General features: G+C 48.4%; 1 protein-coding gene across 4 annotated transcripts in view; it reads right to left on the bottom strand.

Annotated features, from left to right (window-relative positions):
* Positions 1-21,419, bottom strand: part of SMARCAL1 (SNF2 related chromatin remodeling annealing helicase 1) — a 60,650-nt gene that overhangs the window by 33,350 nt on the left and 5,881 nt on the right. For all 4 annotated transcript variants that reach the window (XM_082689091.1, XM_082689092.1, XM_082689093.1 and 1 more), the window contains exons 5-10: positions 19,786-20,019; positions 17,354-17,404; positions 12,422-12,608; positions 8,769-8,919; positions 6,041-6,199; positions 1,669-1,734 (exon numbers count right to left, since the gene is read on the bottom strand). In XM_082689091.1, coding sequence (XP_082545217.1) covers positions 1,669-1,734; positions 6,041-6,199; positions 8,769-8,919; positions 12,422-12,608; positions 17,354-17,404; positions 19,786-20,019 — 848 coding nt within the window. The remainder of the gene's footprint in view (positions 1-1,668; positions 1,735-6,040; positions 6,200-8,768; positions 8,920-12,421; positions 12,609-17,353; positions 17,405-19,785; positions 20,020-21,419) is intronic.

Consider the following 21,419-nt stretch of genomic DNA (forward strand, 5'->3'; position numbering starts at 1 on the left):
TTTACTTTCTTTCTTTTCTTTTTTTTTTTTTTTGAAGATTTTATTATTTATGTGACAGAGAGAGACCCAGAGAGAAAGGGAACCCAAGCAGGGGGAGTAGGGGTGGGAGAGGAAGAAGCAGGCTTACCAAGCAGGGAGCCTGACATCGGGCTCGATCCCAAGACTCCAGGATCACAACCTGAGCCAAAGACAGATGCCCAATGACTGAACCACCCAGGCTCCCCCTTTTTCATTTTTTTAAAGATTTTTAAAATTTATTAGAGAGAGAGAGAGAGCACAAGCAGGGGGAGAGGGAGAGAGAGAAGCAGACCCTCTACTGAGCAAAGAGCCCGATGTGGGACTTGATCCCAGCCAAAGGCAGATACCCAACTAACTGAGCCACCCAGGTGCCCCGATCATTAACATTGTTTAAAAGGAAACATACTGAAGCCTCCTAAAAGAAGGACCGCCACTCTGAGAAAAACATTTCATTTCAGTGTGTCCATAAATATTTACAGGTAATGTGAGCAGAGAATCAAAGATTTTAAGTAAAGGACTTTTAAATCTGGAGCACAGGACCTAATCCTGCTTTGGAAGACGTATCATGTTACTTGTTATTCCTAAAACCCGAAGAAAACAAAACCTGAATCGAGTAGACAGTTATGCTTTACAGGGGAGTTGGAAAAATTAATTTTCAAATGTTAATAAGCTTCACCAACACTTAGCATATTTGTTTTCCCTAGTTGACATACAACGCAAAGCTTCTTTCAAGCAACAAAAGGTGCAGTTTGAAAGTGTAGCACAACACAAAGGCTGCTTTAAGAAAGCACATGATAAACACGGACTTTTGTTTGCTCAGTCTACATAAACCAAAGTAGATTCTCCCGAAGGCATCTGTGAGAGGTTTCTATCTGGTTCTGAGAAAAAGCAACTTTCCTAATTGTACTAGTTTCCCCGATATTAAGAAAAAGCTCACCATAAAAAGACGGAAGGCAGTCTGGGGGCCTTCGCACTGTCGGGGGTGGGATGTGGGAAAAGAACACTCAGATACAGATGAGAAGCTACGCGAGGTCCACACCGCTGCCTGCTCTGAAGGCTCGACCCATCGAAGCACTCGGGCTCCAACTGAGCCCACCAGAGGAAGGGCTCTGAATGGCTGAGCCTCTCAATGACCAAACAGGCTTAGGAAAAAGCATCAGCTTACAAGGTACACCTCAGCTTTGTGGGGCTTCTTCCTGCTTCCCGACGGCCTGGTTCCGAGTCTGTAGGACTCATCTCCCTTGGTTCTTAGCACCATGAGAGCTCTTCCCTCACGGAGACTGAGAAGACAGTTTCTCCCGGGCTGTTTAGACAGCACGCACTGGCGGCTCCCTCTCCCTTGTCCAAGAGCCTAAGAAGGACCTATAGTGCGGTGCCCATCCAGCCTGCCACCTGCAACAGGCCAGCATCTTTGAGAGACAAGAACCGCTGCACCGACCGCCAGTTCCTTAGCAAGAAGTTAGGAAGAAAAACAAGTCTGGCGCTGAAGCCCAACAAGTGATGGCCGGAGTCCACGCTAAGTCACGTCCAGCCCCTCCCCCCGATGGAAGCCCTTGCTCTCCTTGGCCCTCTTGCCAGCCTGAGCAAGATACAGTGAGCCCTCAGTGCTGAGTGGCCTCAAGCTCCACGCCTGTTCTCCGCAGGACTCACCTTGAGGAGGGGCATAGCTGCACGACAGCGGGCGGTCTTAATGTTCTTGAGGAAGTGAGACTCATCCTGGAAAGAAAGGGTCACACAGGTGAACAAGGCCAAATCCTGAGTGGATGATGGAGCTGGAGCCCACATTAACCTTGACCCTGACACGGCGCCACACTGGGGACACCTCCCTTGTTTTCTCATTCAAGGAGAGGGCTGTGGGCCTCAGTTAAGGACCCAGGTTCTGGTGCCGCTTCCCCACTTTATTCCGGGCAAGTCGCTCCATCTCTGGGACCACTGGCCAACTGGGAAGCGGGGTTAGTGACTCCGCCCAGCCCACCTTGCAGGCAGCGCTCAACGAACTGCCGCAAGGTGGTTTGCTGCTTAGTAAGAAACGCCTCACGGGGCGCCTGGGTGGCTCAGTGGGTTAAGCCGCTGCCTTCGGCTCGGGTCATGATCTCAGGGTCCTGGGATCGAGTCCCGCATCGGGCTCTCTGCTCAGCAGGGAGCCTGCTTCCCTCTCTCTCTCTCTGCCTGCCTCTCCATCTACTTGTGATTTCTAAAAAAAAAAAAAAAAAAAAAAAGAAACGCCTCACGTCTGCACAACACGACGCCAGAGCGGGCCCACTGCGTGCCTTGCCCTGGTGCGCAGCACTGGCGCCCAGCTACTGTCCCCCGGGGCTCACCAGACACCACAACCAAGCAGACAGCGTTCTAAGTGCTGTCACTGAGGAAGTGTGACAAATTACTGTGGGAACTCGAGGAAGGGAAGGAGACACAATGCCCGTCCTCAAGGCACTGTCAGGTTTATCACACAGAGCTTGATTATAGGCAAACTAGAATACAGCATTTTCTCTTTATTTTTAAAAAAAAATTTTTTTTTTAAGATTTGCTTATTCATTTGGGAAAGAGAAAGAAAGTGCACAAGCGGAGGGGAGGAGCCACAGGAGAGGGAGATTGAAACTGAAGGAGACTCCACACTGAGCGTGGAGCCTGATGTGGGGTTCAATCTTGGGACCCTAAGAGCAGACCTGAGCCAAAACCAAGAGTCAGGTGCTTTACCTGTGTCACCCAGATATTTTACTTCTTAGTAATCTCTATACCCAACATGGGATGCAAACCCACAATCCTGAGGTAAGACTCATGTGCTCTACCGACAAAGCCAGTCAGCCACCCCTGTCGTATTTTCCAAAGCCAAATGAGTAACACGTTCTTAGTATTTGGTGAAGAAATTTCTATTTTGGTACTCATTCAAATTACCTGCTATGGACCTGAGCACACACAGTATACATACAGATACATATGGACCTCTCTACGGTGCCAGTTTCTCCATGGATAAAACGGTAAGACACCGCTACCTGACTAACCAGGCTGCCGTAAGTCTTAAGGGCTAATACACATAAAGCCCTTAGAACAGTCCTACCACCGAGCCCAGTAAGCACTCAGTGGTATGGGCCACCCTTTGATGGGGACATAGAGGGGATCCTGGCTCTATCTCAAGAGGTGATCTGCAAGAAACCTGCTGTTCCATTTCAGCTATGATGAACCAATATGGTTCTCAAAAGCACAACAGAGAGGAGTGCAAGATGAACCCGCAAATGTCAGAACATCTGTTCCTAGAAACCTAGGGTGTAACATTCGTACTCCTGTACGATGAGCCCGCAAGACAGCCAAGAAGGAAACAGTTTATAGTGAGAAACAGCAGGAAAGACAGAGGATGGGGAAGGGAATGAACCCTTTTAACCAACGGGCTAAAATGTTCCACTATTATAACTAACCACCAAGAGTGGCTTCCATCTGAATTCTCTTCTAAGAAGTATGACATCTTAGAGCTGACACTTTATTCCTTCCTGTAACATTTCTCTGAAATCAGAAGAGGACAGGGCTCTTAAATAACTGAAGACAAACTAACATGGGTGATAAGCGGCCTGCCCAAAATCATCTGGCAGACTGAAGTGTTGAGCCAGACACACCATGCAGTCCGGCTCTGATCAGTGATGACCCATCTTGCTGGCCTCATGCCTGTGGGCAAATCACGTGAGCACTCTCACGGTCAGTTCCATCGGTGGTGAAAAGGACACAGTGTCTGCCTCAGGGGCCTCAGGGAAGAGGGGCAATTATGCGTAAAGTACCTGACACAGAAGAACACGTAAGAAATGAAGGCACTGGGGCGCCTGGGTGGCTCAGTGGGTAAAGGCCCCTGCCTTCGGCTCAGGTCATGATCTCAGGGTCCTGGGATCGAGCTCCACATCGGGGGGGTAGGGGTCTCTGCTTAGCCGAAAGCCTGCTTCTTCCTCTCTCTCTCTCCCTGCCTCTCTGCCTACTTGTGATCTCTTTCTGTCAAATAAATACATAAAATCTTAAAAAAAAAAAAAAAAAAAAGAAATGAGGGCATGATTCTTCCTACACACTCGAGAACCATCACTGCCATCCCAGAATACTGCTTTAAAGGTCTGCATTTCATGTGTATGTGGACATACTCTCAGAGCCACAGCTGAATTTATGCCAAACCAGAAACAACTTCCCCAAAGACTCATTACCTTACAGCTGTGAAAACACACAGACATTTAAGTTTGCTTAGGCTAGGAACATAGTGTGGCTCTTATGTCCAAATGACAGCAGATCCCCGAGGACAGTAACTGTGCCTTCGTCCCTCTTCTGAGCTCCCACAAGACTTGGGCACTAAAATGTATACTAATGCTCTGCGCGCGAGTCAGTCTGTCTACTGGACTGTGGTATCTTGGAGAACGGGGCCGACTTTCCTCCCTCCACATCCTCAGTGCGAAGCTGGTGCTCAGTGTTGGCCGAACCCACGGATGAACGAGCCTCCCCGACAGCCAGCCCCGTGCTGAGAAACCCACAGGCTCTACCGCAACCTTGTTGACTTTTCTGGGCCTCCTAAAAACGCATTCCTTCCCCTCCTTCTAGATAAGACATGCACTACACATTCTGAGCCTCAGGATTTGGGAAGCCACTGTCAGCAGAGAATTCTATTTTTAAGAGAAAGAAAGTACCAGGGGTTTTTAAAATTCACAGGTTTGAATAAAGAAGAACATTACATATCATCTGGAGGCAGTGGATTCCCATTTTGCCGAGAGGAAAAACAAAGGTAAACTTCTGAAAATCCTCCACTGTGCTCTGGGGCCCAGAACGTCCGTCAACGGTGAGCTGCTCTCGAGGTGGGAGCTGCACGCCTTTTCCTCATCTTTATTTTTGAGCCCCGTGAATACACAGAGTTCTGCCAAATGGCTGGCTCCAGGCCTTTCTAGACTTTCCTCAGAGAGGACTTGAGGAATGAAAAGCAGGAAAACCAGCTGACTGAAAGAGACACAATCTCATCTGAGAGCAGAACTTGAGTAAAGCCTACTTAAGAAAAAAACAGACCAAAAACCTGTGGAAATTTCAGCTGGCCCTTGGACAGCGCAGGGGTTAGGGCTGCTAACCCCTGCCTCCTGCAGTAGAAAGTCAGCATGTATTTCGGACTCCCCCAAAACTTAACTTCTCATCCAGAAGCCTTACTGATAACATGCACAATTAGCACATATTTTGTATGTTATATGATTACTTACTGTATTTTTCCAATAAAGCTAGAGAAAAAAAGATTTTAAAAAAACATAAGAGGGGCGCCTGGGTGGCTCAGTGGGTTAAGCTGCTGCCTTCAGCTCAGGTCATGATCTCAGGGTCCTGGGATCGAGTCCCGCATCGGGCTCTCTGCTCAGCAGGGAGCCTGCTTCCCTCTCTCTCTATCTCTGCCTGCCTCTCTGCCTACTTGTGATCTCTCTGTGTCAAATACATAAAATCTAAAAAAAGTAAATAAATAAATAAAAAATAAAAAAATAAAAAAACATAGAAAATACATTTACCGTACTGTGCTGTATTTATTGAAAAAAATTTGCCTATGAGCAGACCCACGCAGTTCAAACCTATGTTGTTCAAGGGTCAGCTGTACTTTTTTTAACGGGGGATGGAGGGAGTATCTTTTTTGGCTTGAAAAAAACTTACTATTTGATCTGAGACACTGGGACAAGAGAGGCCACCAGATGAAGGCAGTCGCCCCTAGTATGCAGGCCGAGGGCCCAGGGCCCCAAGCTGGCCTCTATCCATGACCTCCTGGCAGGGAGATGGGCTGCAACCCCCCAGCTCAGGCCTAGTAAATATATGACACTTTTAAAGTGCTCCCCAGGAGATCCTAATATGTAGCCAGGGTTGAGAACTGCTATTTGAGAAGAGTAAAATGCCAGTTTCCCACAAGATAAAGACAGTGATTTCTATTCTCCTAGAAACAGCGAGAAGCTCCAGGAGAGCACAGACATGAAAGTTCTCGGAGCTTTTAAGAAGAAAGTTTCCCCAGAGATAAAGTGCTTAAAGACTCTGCCAAGTCACTTACAATGATGACAACTTTAAAGGGGGTTTTTAGCTGTTTTTCTAACTTGCTCAGAAGGTCGAAACTGACAATGTTGACCAAGCCAGCCGTCAGGCGATCCTTGCCAGTCACCACGACGTTGATGCAGTCCGGGCTCAGAGACGGCAGCCACTGAAGGAAGGCCTGGGGACGACAGGGGAGAAGGAACCCTCGGGGATCTGGCCGGCAGCTGCCAGCTGGGACCCCAGCCCACCCATGAGCAGCCCTCTCAGTAGACAATGCTAACGCTTCCCGAAAAACGAACTCGGCGCCTTTCTCTCCACAGGCCCTTGTATTTGCTGGCACCCTTAGGCCCATAAATTTAACAATCACCTCCACTGCCCTCCCACTCATCCACTCCTTCACGTTCCACTAACACCACACGGCCTGCCTTTGGTAAGGAAGCACTTGTTAGCAGTCACTGTGCTGTCTGTGGATTTCAGACCTCGAATATCCAACTAGATGGCAAGTTTCTGCAGCGCAAGAATGGACTCTTTCTAGAAGAAATTTTATTTTAATTATTTTTTAATTAACATATAATGTATTATTAGCCCCAGGGATAGAGGTCTGTGAATCATCAGGCTTACACATTTCACAGCACTCACCATAGCTTATACACTCCCCAATGTCCATAACCCAGCCACCATATCCCTATCCCCCCGCCCCCAGCAACCCTCAGTTTATTTCATGCGATTAAGTGTCTCTTATGGTTTGTCTCCCTCCTGATCCCATCTTGTTTCATTTGTTCCCTCCTTAACCCCCCCATGACTCCCCCACCTTGCCTCTCAAATTCCTATCACAGAGATCACATGATAACTGTCTTTCTCTGACTGACTTATTTCACTCAGCATAATACCCTCTAGTTCCATCCACATTGCTGCAAATGGCAAGATTTTTTGATGGCTGCATAATATTCCATTGTGTATATATACCATATCTTCTTTAACCACTCATCTGTTGATGGATATCTAGATTCTTTCCATAGTTTGGCTGTTGTGGACATTGCTGCTATAAACATTTGGGTGCATGTGCCCCTTCAGATCACTACGTTTGTATCTTTAGGGTAAATACCCCGTAGTGTGATTACTGGGTTGTAGGGTAACTCTGTTTTGAACTTTCTGAGAACCTCCATACTATCTTCCAGAGTGGCTGAGTGGCTGCACCAGCTTTAGGAGGAATTTTATAAAGGAATTTTTAGCAGATGCTGGTATATACCAAAGACACTGATAATGACAAATAAGTCAAGCAGAGAGAGTCAATTATCATATGGTTTCACTTATTTGTGGAGCATAAAAATTTCATGGAGGACAAGGGGTGTTAGAGAGGATAAGGGAGTTGGGGTAAATTGGAAGGGGAGGTGAATCATGAGAGACTATGGACTCTGAAAAACAACCTGAGGGGTTTGAAGTGGAGGGGGGGGTGGGAGGTTGGGGTACCAGGTGGTGGGTATTATAGAGGGCATGGATTGCATGGAGCACTGGGTGTGATGAAAAAATAATGAACACAGTTTTTCTGAAAATAAATAAATTGAAAAAATTAAAAAAAAATTAAAATAAAATATTTATCACCTGCTCTCCTGCAATCTTGCCATCCCTCGCCCAAGCCAGTGCCTGGAGACAATGGAAGGCCACCAGGTACCTGCATGTCAGTGGCTAGGTCCCTGGGCTGACACTATGGTGATGTTAAGGGCTAGTTCTTCCTCCAGTTTTGATCCTGCTCTAAGTAACTGACTGATTCTTTTTCTTTTTTTTTGAGAATTTTTGAGGGTGCTGTGGGAACCTAACCACATCAAATAAATATGTGTTGAACTACTCATTTCTAGAGGCAGTGTTGGAATTCAGGTTACAAGGACAGAAAAAAAAAGAGGTATTGCTGTGATGCACATTTTTAAAGTTTTGCTTTCTCTTCAGCTGGAAGGGCACGTCTGACATTTGCCCCTTCTCCACGAGTGGCTCATGGGGGAGCTTAGTAAGAAGCCAACGTGTGAGGAAGTGGACGGCTGTCATAAAGAGCAGAGAGCTGGGAAAAGCTACGGACGATGAATTAGGTCTCCTTTCTCCACTAGGTTTGCTTCTCTGGGTGTTCATTTCACAGATGCCCTCTGATCCCTGGATTCATGGAAGACAAAGCTCACGGCCGAGTGCTCACGCGGTGTCCACATCGGGTTCTCCAGCTCTAACGGCACCGGCTGACCGTGACCATCCTGCCCACGCCACCTTCTCCAGGTGCACAAAACCTGAGCCAACAACTCAGGAGATGCCCCTTCAAGGTCCGACTATCAGTGAGCCTGCTGCTTCACCTCGTGAGACTCAGTTTTGTCATCTACAAACGGGGTTGATACCGACTGCATCCAAGTTCACACAGCTGCTATGGGATCGAGGGACGTAAAGGAGGCAGCCATTATGAAACTTCTGTGTGGTACTGGCAAGCAGGGGGAGCAGCAGGGACAAGAGAGGTGCTCAGGAAGCACCTGCTGCCAGGCAGAGGCAAGTCTGAGCTCCTAACCCCTCTGCTTTCTTCCCTAAGGGCATAACCTGATTCTAGTTCAGAAAACCAAGAGTCTGGCCTCTGAAGGCCACCTCCTCTCCCTTCCTCCTTCAGCTGACACAGGATCTTCTAAAGCCCCCCCCAGGCCCTGTCCCCAAAGTGTTAGTTGACTGCTTCAACACTGAGGACACTTTCTGGTTAAAATCACAACACAAGGGGGGCTGACCTGCTCCCAGGTGAAGCGCACAGAGGACGGGACCACCACCAGGAGCGGCCACTCCTTCCGGTAAAAGGCTGCGATACAGATGGCTTGGATGGTCTTCCCCAGGCCCATGTCATCAGCCAGCAGCAGGCGGCCTCTCTTCGCTATGGCAAAACTGAAAGCAGACGAGGGAAGGACAGGGGCATGGCGCATCCGTCAGGGGTTAACCCGCCATCATGCCACCACGTAAAGCAATACCACTTGGTGTGGGCCACTGCAGTCCGCAGCACGGGCCCTGCTCCCCGGGAAAGGGCAGACAGGAGCCAGCAGGGGCCAGCATGACAGTAAAAAAATATTCAAGAGTCCAAATAGGAACAACGTGGAATAGCAGTCAAAAGGTAGAGAGAGGCTCTAGAGGCAAATGGGTCAAGCAAGCCAAGGGAGGGAGCTTCTGAGAGGTGGGCCCCTCAGCCCAGTGCAGGCAAGACCTGGGGGAGTGAGAGAGGAGATTCGGAAGCAGCCCCTAAACAGGGGCCAGGAGGGATGGCCTTGTTCGCATGAGAGGTATGCCTAGAAAGGAAAGTGGCATCAAAAGCAGACTTTCTCAAGGTCAGAGAGGGCATTTATGCACAGAGGCAAAGGGAAGGAGCTGGCAAAGACAGAGGGCGCTGCCGAAGAGAGGCGGAGGGAAGGACAGCACCAGGGTGTCCGCCTACCAGAGAGCACCAGCCTCAGCAGCTTCTCCTCCGCCAGCAGCTGCTGGGGCCCCTCAGCCCTCCAGCATGACAACTCTTGCTGACGCTTTGTGAAGAAGGGCACCTTCTTCCACTCTCTGGGAGCCTGAGTGGCCTGGGGGGGCATCCCAGCTCCACCGCTTCACAGCTGGGTGCCTTCCCGCAGGTTACCTCAGCTCCTGGTGCCTCAGTGCCTCAGCCATGCGATGGGAATAAAAGGGCCTGCCCCAGAGACCGTGGTCAGGGTTTAACGGAGTTCATGTTTAGGACACCGACTACAGGGCCTGGCACCATCGTACATGCTGGGAAGTGTTTCTCTTCTAACTACTACCCCACAGAAAGAAAAACAATCAAGATGAAGGCTAAAAAGGACTTGCTTGACTCATGGATGAATCAGTGAAAAGGGAAAAGATCCCAAGTGCCAGATGTCTGGTCTCCTGCTCCAAACACCAGCACCTCTTCCATCTCAATTTCTCAAAAACTGATCATTCGCCCAGAAACCCAAGAATAAGCCAGTTGATGAGGCCTTTTTCTTTCCTCCTCACACCACCAAGGCAGCAAGTGTTGCCCCTTCTGATCAGCAGAAGCAGGGCTGACAGGAGCTGCAGGGGCCTCTCTGAGCTGTCCGCCCTCCGAAAGCCAGCGCCCGCTCAGCAGAGGCAGCAAAATGAGCAGCGTGTCTGCGGGGGACGGGAGCCGTCTCCTAGGCTCGGCGGATGACATCCATCACGTCACAGCACTGCTCTGACCCCCAGCGACCACGACGGCCCACCAGGGCAGGTAGCAGCCCCTCTGCACCGCCGGCTGTGACCACCACATGACTTCAGTGGCAAGGAAGTGAGCTCAGAGTGGGGCCACCTCACCTCTCAGACAGGCCCAGCCTCTTCTCGGCACATGTGCTTTGGTTAAATCTTCTCGGCTATCTCCAGGATTGATTTGCCACACAGATGGGGGATTCATTTTTTACCTCACTTTTTAGTTTACAGAACTGACCGCCAGGGCGGAGGGGGGGCACCTAGGCAACACACCTGAGTGCCCTCTGCTTCGGCCACTGGCTTCGTCCCTGTGGTTTGTCCATCCAGGCATTCTCAAAGCAGAACAGACCCTTGAATTTTGTGGTCTTTCCTTTTTTCCTGCTTTGAAGTAGCCCAACTAAGGAACAAAGTGGACAAAAAAGAACAAAGGAAATGCCTGCCTAACAGAGAAACAAGCTGAACATTTCTGACAGGGCAGTTGGAGGACCACAGGGGCTGTGCTCATCATTACTTAACGTGGTTTTCAGCTCCAGTTCCACTCTTGGAAGCTCAGTGACTCTGGGCACATGACTGTCATGCTGGGTCTCACCTCACTCATTTGCTCAAAGGGACGTTTTAGACGTTACAGGAACCTGATCTAGATCTTAGAGACTTTACTACATAAATTTAAGGGTGTTTTCCTTGTAGCTCTTACAAGACCAATTTGGAACTGCCAGACCTTGTTCTTTAACACCCAAATCTTCGTCTTTAAAGGATGACAGTTAATATCTGGATTTAACTGGAAGTTTCGAAGAAAGGCTGTAAGTACCACAAGGGAAAAGACGGAAGTGCTGGCCGGGCTCTGGTTCAAGCTCACATCAGGCCTGGGGGCTCCACACAGAGCCTCTTGGCGGTGGTTACGGCTTAACTGGCAAGGCAGCATGTACCACATGGGCCCAGGATCTCTAATGGGGCCCAGAGGAGCTTGGGCACCAGAGACAGAGGCTGCCCATGGCTGGGGGTGGGCAACCTCTCAAGCAAGATGAAGTTGTGCAAAGCGAGTTATCTGAGATAGATGGAATTGGGAGGGAAACCCAGGGAAAGGGTGTGAACAGAGCTGGGACCACGGGAATGCAGGTGTGACTGCCCAAACCTCAGAACAAAACTCTAAGACAGTGGTCAAGCTTTTACCAAAACCTCATGAGCAGGCTGCCTGTGGGCAGGCTGTCTTTGTTCACCAGGTCCACAAGGACTTACTTTCCTTATCCTGGCTTACATCCCCAGCCACACTGCTGAATGACAGATGAAGCTCTTACCATCTCTTTCCTCTCCTTGGCCTTCAGTGTTTTTACTAGAAGGCAAGTTCAAACCTGTCATTTGGCTTCTCCCAAGAAGCTCTGGAAAACAGGACAGGTCACGATGTGGGCTTATCTTCTTTTCTGTCTATAATAAGAACACCCTGACTTTCTTTTGGAAAACCAACACCTTCCACTCTCAGTCCAAGTAACTTGGGGACTGGGGCCCTACCAGCTGGCTCCAGGGATGGGCCTGTCATCCAATCTCACCAGTAAGACTCCCCAGTCCCCAGTGACTGGTCCTGGCATGGGCACCGGATTCCAGGCCCTTCAGTGTCGGGCCATCAGGAAAGAGAGCTTCCACTGGGTTGCTGTGCCCTAGCCGCCACACCTGAGGAGCACCTGGCTAAGAACAAAGCAAACAGGAGAGAGCCAAACTGAGAGTGGGACAGAGAGTTTTGATGAGATCTCTGGAGACCCTTGGTTTTCTACTACGCACACTGAAAAATCTCTTTTCTTGAACCCGTTTTGAGTTGGGTTTCTAGTCTTTTGAATTCTAGAAGCCTAGCTGGGGTCGCTCCCTTTCAGATTAGGCACCGGTCTGGTGGCGGCTGAAGTCTTTTGAATTCGCCCTCTTGGAAGCCTAGCTGGGGTCGCTCCCTTTCAGATTAGGCACCGGTCTGGTGGCGGCTGAGTTGGGTTTCTGCACACCTGCGATCTAGAGTCCTGATTAACTCATGGAATTTGAAATAAATGGTTGTAATCAGGCTTTGCTTACAGCACACCTGGTTGCGCAGTGCCTAGATGCTTCCAGATGTGCACGCAAGGTGAGTGTTCTTAAAAGAGGGAGGAGCATCTGAACCCAGTTTGTGTGAGTCACGAAGTCCAGGAGAGAGGAAGACCCAAGAACCTACTTGACTCCCGCTCTCTGGAAGGGCAGCAGATTGGACACGAGCTTGGGGTCCACTCCAGAAAGGTCTGCCTCAGGGATGGGTTCTGTGAGGCAGGGAGACGTCTTCTCTAGCTGCGATGCGAATGCCAGGGTGAGTGTCTTGGGCAGAGGGTCCAGCTGAACTTGCGGAAGGCAGCGCACGCTCTGGACTAGGAAGGAGGACAGAGGTGTGTGACTTGGAGGTTAAGGACCATGAGAGCGAAGGACCGTGAAGGGGCTCTGAGATAGAGCTCAGTGACTGGAATTCTGCCGTGTGTCACCTTCTCAAAACTGTAACTGGAGAGAACACCGAGGGCTGACAGTCATATCCTGAGCAAGTACATACGCCTAGAGACCTAAAGCTCCCTCTCTACTCCTAGTTCCTGCAAATAAGAGGGCAATCAACCTCCGCTCTGTCTCCCGCCAGACTGATTCCTTACACTACACGGGCATGGGTGGTTCAGTGGTAGAATTCTCGCCTGCCTTACACTACACGGATGCTGGGAAGAATTGCAAAATGTTTCTGTGACTGATTCTTCTTTGACCTAAAGTAACTTAAAAGAAATTATTTTAGTATTCCCATTCAAATAAGTAAGGTCCCACATTCTTAAAAATCAGTCCCGAAAGACCCATACAAAAAGGGCAAGGTATAGAATGAATAAATCTTGTCTTGCTTCCATTCTCTTCATGTTTTCTTTGGGTCTTGATGTTTCAGAACATGAGAACTCGACGTTACCTGCTGCCAACAGGCAAGGAAGTGCGCTGTGCCCTGTTCAGAGCAGCTGTTAGGTGTTTCCAACAAAGATCAGGAGGATAGGAGGGCTATTTACAGACAACTATAGCAATGCCAAAGCCCACCGAGTGATAAAAATACAAGTGGCCTTGCACCCTGGTGACCCTTTCCCTAAGAGAACGCAGATCTCCCCTTGAGAGAGGGGAGTTTGAGCAGTGACGTCAGCGGTGAAGCAGCTGGCAAGTCCCTTGGTCTGGAGGTAACCTGACAGCACCCCACCCGCCCTCGAAAGCAGGTGTTGGCAAGCTAAGACCTGTGGGCCAAACCAGCCCACTGCCTGCTTTTGTAAACAAAGTGTGACGGGAACACGGCCATGACGATTTGCTTATGGAGCATCTATGGCTGCAGGCTTGCCGCAGTGGCTGACTTGAGCACATGGGAGAACACAGAGCCTACAAAGCCTCAAGTCTTTATTATCTTCACAGAAATAACTCACCAAGCTCTGCTAAGCTCAGAGTCTCAACTATTACTGGGAGTGATCATTACTCTCACTCTTTAATTAAAGCTTGTATTTAGGGGTTTTTACCTCCCTTCCAAGTGAGTGGTTCCAGAGTGGTTCCAGTGGTTCCTCTGGAGAGGGGGGAACTCTCTCCTTCCAGTTGGACCCATTACCTCAAGGGAAAAATTACTTGGGATCCTCATGAAATGAAAGCAAATTAATTTCAATGATTTTGCTTTTTGAAGGAATTTAGCCTCATCTGATTTTAAAATTAAGAAAGGAAAAAAAAAAAGCCCCTTTATTTAATAGAGAAACAGAGAAAGAATAAACCAGAGATACAAATAAAACAGATAATTCTGGGGGGAGGAAAGAGGTAAGTTAAAAATTAAAGATGACAGGCCTAGACATCCCTAGTGGTAGAATTACTACCTATCGACTACAGCCCACTGTCTTATGGGTGGTGGCTTTCGAGATATCCTTCCCTTTTACCACTGTCCTTTGGAAAATCTACCTGGGAGAGTAACTACTGTCTGCAGATCTTCGACTCTCTTCATCCTTTACCTTTAAGTGGGAACCCTGGGAGTCACTGTCATCCTCCAAGGGGCTGTTTCCAGGAACTTGGTAAAAGGAACCAAATAAGAAACTGGGTATATTTCACTCTTCTCCAATATTATTCAAAACTCTACGGTTGTTGGTTTTGTACTCCATATAGCTATGTGTTTTCCTAATTATGTTGTAATGTGCTATATGTATATATATATGTAATATACATAAATATGTAATATGCTCACAACATATTCAAGTTCTCTGCCATACCATCAGCTGGCTACCATAGCAAATACTGATCTGAACATGGAGGGCCGGGCCATCTACCACTACCTTAAGTCTCTCTGTATTCTCAATATATTTAAATCCACTTCCATTTTTTGCTAAATGTATATACCAGCTATTTCTGGAAATGCTTTGGGTGAACAAAATCATCACGGTAAGAAATTAGGTGAGGCTGGTGGCTTTCATATAAAAAAGACTTCCCATACTGATGGAGAAATACATTTTATGCCTCTGAATTCAATTTGAACATGCTGACTTCTGCACACTTCGGGAGACCGAGCACCGCATGTGCTTTCAGAAACCATTTTCATTTTAATCCTGCTGATCGCCAGCACTCACACACCTGATGGAAGCTTAGAAAAGGCCTGACGATCCGGCTGGTGCGAAATGTGGAGCTCGGCGAGCATTATGTTCTTCCAGCCGTTCAGGAGGAAAAAGCAACCTCCGCTCTGTCTCCCGCCAGCTCCTGCCTCCCGAACCCTGTGCCGCCAGTTCAGCCGCGCGGCTGTGTTTCTGAGACCGCCCCCCAGCTCACGGATGTCCTTTCCAGGTGCTGGAAGATGACAGGAGTGTGCTGTCTGGCTTCATGAGTCATCTAGAAATCGTTTCTGTGAAACAGCTCTTTGGCAGAATGCTAGGGAGCCACACAGCAGAGAGATGCTCATGTTTTCAAATAGCAGCTGACAAGACCAGACCAGTGAGGGGGATGCAGAGCCCTTCTGGACTGTGACAGCCCGGGGAAAACAAAAGGCCGTTTGCCAATCTCACTGTGGGCAAATGGCCTCAAGTCGGTGAGAAAAGAGGGAGGAGGGAAACTCTTAGATTTGCCTTAGATATACCTTGCTGATATAAAATAAGCCAGCTAGGCAGCTCACTTAGATGATTATGTCTGGAGGAAATAATCATCACCACATCATTCATATGCTCAGGGGGTCTTATTGTCATTTCTTAATGAGTTTCAGAGGCACACACTCACTAGCTCAGGGTCAGGAACAAGACCCAGGGTGAGGGGAGGGTCGTGGGGCCCCCGAGGTTTACGGTCTGTGAGCAGTGGTATCGGGACTAGGCTGGGTCACTGGGCAGTGCCTCATATCCTCAGCCTTTTGTTCCCAGGTCTGGCTTCTATGTTTCCAAATGGGTCACATTACAAAGTCAAGATCACCCGTGTGGCCTGATTTCCATCACGGACTTTATTGTGACCCTGCAATGCTCCTGGAAGGGAAAACTACAGGCTTCTCTCTCTGAGTTCAAGCTTTTCACACTCTACGAAGTGGAAAGAATCCATCTTCTTTTCTATAAAACACTATATTGACAGGCCAACACGTAAAACAGCAATCTGAGCCCTAATTCTAGAACTCCTAACTCCAGACCCATAGAGTCCTTAATATAAAAGGCAAAATTTTGTGTGTGGCCATTATGTGCATATTTCTGGGTGAAGAATCCATCATTTCCCTCAGACCTTCCAAAGTCTATGGCCCACACAAGATGTGGACCCATCATTATATAACGTCATGTGAGTCGTAAGCCATGGTTTTTCGTTACAATCCTCTGCTAACACTGTCCATATCCTGCTTCACATGTTGGTCCACAAAAGTCAGTCTTTATGGCTCACATATTTATATGTCTTTCTGTGGTTGAAAAACAAGGGGTCAAGAAGAAAACACTCAGGCCCATTGCTCATCAATAATTCAGGTCTGGCCAACGAGTTCGCTGCAAATCACAAGTTCCAAACAGCAGGGCCACGGGTTCTCGGCGCGTCAGGCATCGTCTCTGCCGCCGCTAGCCTTTGCTGATACTAAATAAGGATCTCATTGCATTCAAACTGAACCCTGAGTCTGCACCAAGTCTCTCTGCAAGGACTCAAAGGCACTTCCCTTATACTGAATTTCTGTCCGTAGGGCAGATACGGATTGGAGACCCCTTCTTTCACGGGAAGGACGAGGGAACCCAGAATGTTTAATCATCTGCCCGGTTTCACCTTGTAAATCACACGAGGAGACCGAGGGAAGAAACCCAGCTCTTCCCTCTTGCCGACAGCCCTGGCCTGCTGGGCAAGATGGGCAACGACCTGGAGCTCCTCGGCTGAAGCTTGTGTCTCTGGACCTGACTGGGACCAGAACTGCCTGGGAGGCCCAACGAGTCCTCAGGGGTCCAAGCAAGAGGAACATAAGTTGTGCCAGTTGCGGACCCATTGTGGGCATGTGACAGCTTGGTAGATGGGTGACAGATGGGTGTTCCGGGACAGGCAGAGCTGTGCCCACGTTCCCCTCTCTCAGGCACACTAGAATTTACGGCCCCGCCCGTGCAGAGCACAGAGACGAACGGTGTGCCCCAACTGGCTTCTGCTTCCTGTACTGACACCCGTACACACACCCCTTCCTTGGTCAGTCTCCAAAGTGCTCATTAAATGCGTGTGCGCCCAGGCCTATTCCAAAGCCCATAACCACGCAGACTCTCTGACCCTCCCTGGTCATCTGGTTCTAAAGTAAACCGAGAGCCTGTTCTTAGGGGGAATCTACAGTGGCTCCTACCTACACTAGCAAACTGAGTTCATGTCTGATGCCCAAGTACCCAACTAATACTTGTCTCACGGGCCTTAGGAATTTGATGCGTACAGCCACACTCTTGATGGAAGAGGGGGTTCTGCGTCTGTGCGCAGCTGGAAAGCCACCCTCTCGGCTGCCTGGAAACATCTTCCCCCTCACTTGTCCTGCACACGAGCATGTGAAATTACCAAAGGCGGGAAGTCAGGGCCGGGGGGGGGCGGTCTTCCTCTAAAATACGTTAAACTTAAGGCCGATGATGAAAGCTTAACGCAGCATGATATAAAAAAAGCAAGGCAGGCAACTCACTTAGTTTGTTGTGCTCTTCCAAGAGAAAGTTCCACTTCCTGGTCTTGACATCTGCAATGACAGGAAAAAAGCAAGTGTGACACCCTGTACCCTCCTGATGCGTCATTCATTCCCCGGTTCTAGAAATCTCCAGTAATTTAGGCCTCTGTGGCTAGTCCTGGGCCTGGCACTGGGGATATAGAAACGGAGAGTACCTGCCCTCAAGGCTGCCACAGAATTCGGGGAGAAAAGACAAGCAGACACCCCAACAATACTGTGCTGTTAAGGGAGTGACAGAGGGTCCTACGGGGACCTACAGGGATCCGTGACCAGGGATGGCCCGGAAAGTCAGAAATGCCCTCCATTTCCAAGATGGGGGTAATAATAGTAGCTTACACTTATTCAGTGCTTACTTTAAGCTAGGCATAGTGTCAAGAGACTCACAGGTGCCATTCCTCTGCTCCTCATGACCCCAAGAGCTGGGCACCATTATTAGCTTTATTTTACACAGAAACAAGCAGCACATTGTCAGAGAGGACAAATAGCCAACATTCAAATCTCAGCTCTGCCATTTCCTAGCTGTGTGACCTTGGGCAAATTATGTACCTTCTCTGGGCCTCAGTGCCCACACCTCAAAAATCAGGACATTAGAGCCCCTGCCTCAAAATGTTTATGATGGGGGCGCCTGGGTGGCTCAGTGGGTTAAGCCTCTGCCTTCGGTTCAGGTCATGATCTCAGGGTCCTGGGATCAAGCCCCAAATTGGGCTCTCTGCTCAGCAGGGAGCCTGCTTCCTCCTCTCTCTCTGTCAGCTTCTCTGCCTGCTTGTGATCTCTCTCTCTCTGTGTCAAATAAGTAAAATCTTAAAAAAAAAAATGTTTATGATGGGGCACCTGGGTGGCTCAGTAGGTTAAGATTCTCTTTCTCCCTCTACACCTCCCCTTCAAAAAAATAAACAATTAACACACTTATGAACATGTATCTGGTAAACAGTGAGCCCTCAGAAGCAAGCTGGCCATTATAAATTATTATTGTTGTTATTAGTAGGAAACCCTCTGCTGATGCATATCATGTAGCACACACTACATCCGATACTGACCAAGACAGGCAAGCATCTCAGTCCCCAGCACCGGCTAAGTTCCTCTAGAGTTTTCTTATTGATCTACCTCCTGAGAAAATCATGACAGCTTCCACCAGATAAAGGCCTTCTGGACCGAAGACATTGAGTCTTCTCTGCATGACCACTGAGAGGACAAGGTGGTAAAGGACCAAGCAGCACAAATACAGCAAGTTGGTGTCAGGGAAAAAAGCAAGGTAGCTGGGATATAATCTGACAGATCGAAGGCACACAGATGACTCCTGACGTGGGAACTGCATGGGAGGCTCCTCCTGACAACAGCCTGATCCTGACCAGGGGCAGAAGAACAAACGGGAAAGTCTTTAAAGAGTAGCTATGGCCAAAAAAAAAAAAAAATCCAGTCACAGTTTCTGCATATCTGAGTTGGGAGGGACTAGGGGTAGATATTTTAGTCATTCACATTCCCAGCAGAGCAGGCCACATCAGGAGTGTGACTTCAAAGGTCCCACTTGGAGAATGCACACAGGCCATCTGCACTGGCCTGTAAGGGTGACCGACCCCACACTGAAGCCAAAATCCCAAGGGAGCAGGGGAGGCAGAGAACGCTGGCTCTCGTGCCTGAGGCCTGTCTCATGACTCAGGCCAGGCCCCGGCCTCTCTCCCTTAAATCCTATCAGCAGGCTGCCCTTGGGAGTTAACACAAATGTAATAGCAGGCATCGCCCTCCTCCTGAAAGAGCCCCAAACCCGGAGGACAGCTCACAGAGCAAGTAATTCTAGAGAGCTGCCCCCCCGACACTGCCTGAACACAGGTCTCCGAAACAGGAGGTGTTAAGGGTCTGATTCCTACTTACCTAAGGAAAAGACTAAAACCACCTCAAGGATGGAAGATCAGTGAGCCATACAAGCCATGTGGTTTTGTAGTGACGCGGCCCAAGATGCGGAGACCCAGCAGCTCCAAATCTCAAAACAACTTCAGATCCTGATTCTGACCGGGCACTTTCTAAAGAGCCACACAAAAAATAAAGCAGAACTGCTCTGCTTGGGCCAGTGGTGTTCGATTCTGGCCACGCAAATGAATTCAGTCAGCATCTCTGGGTGGGTACCAGGCACCAGCGATCGCGCTGGGAGTGGGTCTCATCGGGTCTCGGCAATCTGCTTTAGCAAGCCCCCCAAGCAGTTTGAATGCATGCTCAAATCTGACAACCATGGACTCAGTCTACTCAAGGGCATTTATTTTTATGGCATATGCCTGTGTTTCAAGCTCTCTTAAGGGACAACAGTCATTTCCGAACATTCAAACAGAGAGAGAAATAACCTGCCCAGAGATCACAGACCATCATGTAGCCTAGGAATAAGGCAAGAGCCAATTACTTGCCGTAATTTCTGGACTCCATCTGCTTAAACAGTGCGATTAGGTCTTCGGAGTAGCCGATGTCTGCCTCGAAGCGGACCCGGGAGATGAGCACGCATTGCCCTTTGACAAAGGCCAGCGAGGGAGCTAAAGGCAGGCAGGTCTGGGCTACCCCAGAAGTGGAGGGTGACTCCCTGTTGTCCTCGGCCCCTTCCAAAGGCTGCAGGGTGACCGTGGGGAGACTCTGGGCTGCTTTCACTGCAGAAGAAAAGGAGAGATGTGACAAGGTGGCTGACTTCCACACAGGGAGGGAAGAAACACAGTTCGATCAGGAAGGCCTGCAAGTGAGCTTTCGCTGGGGCATCAGGACGTCCAGTCTTTACTGAATGTAATGTTTGCTCCCCAAGTGTTCAAGTTACAAAACCTGCAACTCAGAAATGACAGGAGAAGGAGGGGCTCCAAGATGTGCAAACTCAATGGGTAATTGATGCTGCTGGGTCAGAGAAGCTACTGAAGCCAACGGCCCGGGAATCAGTCCCGGAACCCAACCCCCAGGTCACCGCTGCTCTTGCTTGGAGAGCCAGGGAAAGAGACACAGAACCATCAGCCCATAAATGCAGTTTGAGCCCGATTCTATCTGTTATGGGTTGCACTGTCAGATTAGTCAATTTGATGAGGTAAAACTAAACTGTCTAAACCAACAAAGAAATGGGAATTGAAATGCAAAACTACCGAATCGAGACTTCTGCAAGAAATCTGAGGAGAGCCAGCACTTGAGAAAATACTAAGACCACAAAATGCAAGAAGACCGAGATGTCATGAACTCAGAAGAGAGGGGCACATGAGCAACAAACACCTGGAAAAATGTTCAGCTTCACAAATAATCAGAGAAATAAAAAGTCATTTTTATTCATCAAATGTGCAAGATTAAAAAACAACAACCACCACCACCAGTTCTCTGCATTGCTACCTGGGAATAAAACCTTTAAAGACAATTTAGTAATCTGGAACAAGAGTCTTAAACAGTGATCCTAATGATTCCATTTCCAGGAATCTGCCCAAACTAACAACTGAAAATACAGAGATCTATGGAGAAAGTTACTCCTTGAAACTTTAATCCTACGCAAACCGGGAGCAAAGGTAAGTGAAGCAAAAAGGAAATGACTGAAGCCATTTATGACATATTTATACCATGGAATGTTATACAACCATTAATTTTTTTAGCAAAAAGTTACAAAAATACAAAAACCAATATTAGTTCAACAGTATGAAATCATTTTCTTGGGGCTCAAAGTATCTGATAGAGGATACCTGTATTGCCATTACTTGGAATTAGCCATTAAAAATGCTTCTGCTGGAACACTAGTAAAAACAGTAAGATAAAAAGTAAAAAACAGCAAGATAAAAATCATATCATGTAGATAAAGTGTGTATATTATAACACACAGAACAAAGGCTGGAAGGAGAAAATCAAATAATAATAGTGGTTAACTAAGTAAGGAAATTATGGGGGAGTAGTTGTTGTTGTTCTTTGCAAGACGATATACTTTCCACATGTTCTACAATGTATGTACAGGAGGGTTAAAAAGGCAAAATCCACAGGTATGCCGAAAGCAAAATGACAGAAAGACTGACAGTCTTTACACATTACACTGATT

This window comes from Mustela nivalis, assembly GCF_964662115.1.
Source record: "Mustela nivalis genome assembly, chromosome: 11".
Classification (NCBI taxonomy): Eukaryota; Metazoa; Chordata; class Mammalia; order Carnivora; family Mustelidae; genus Mustela; species Mustela nivalis.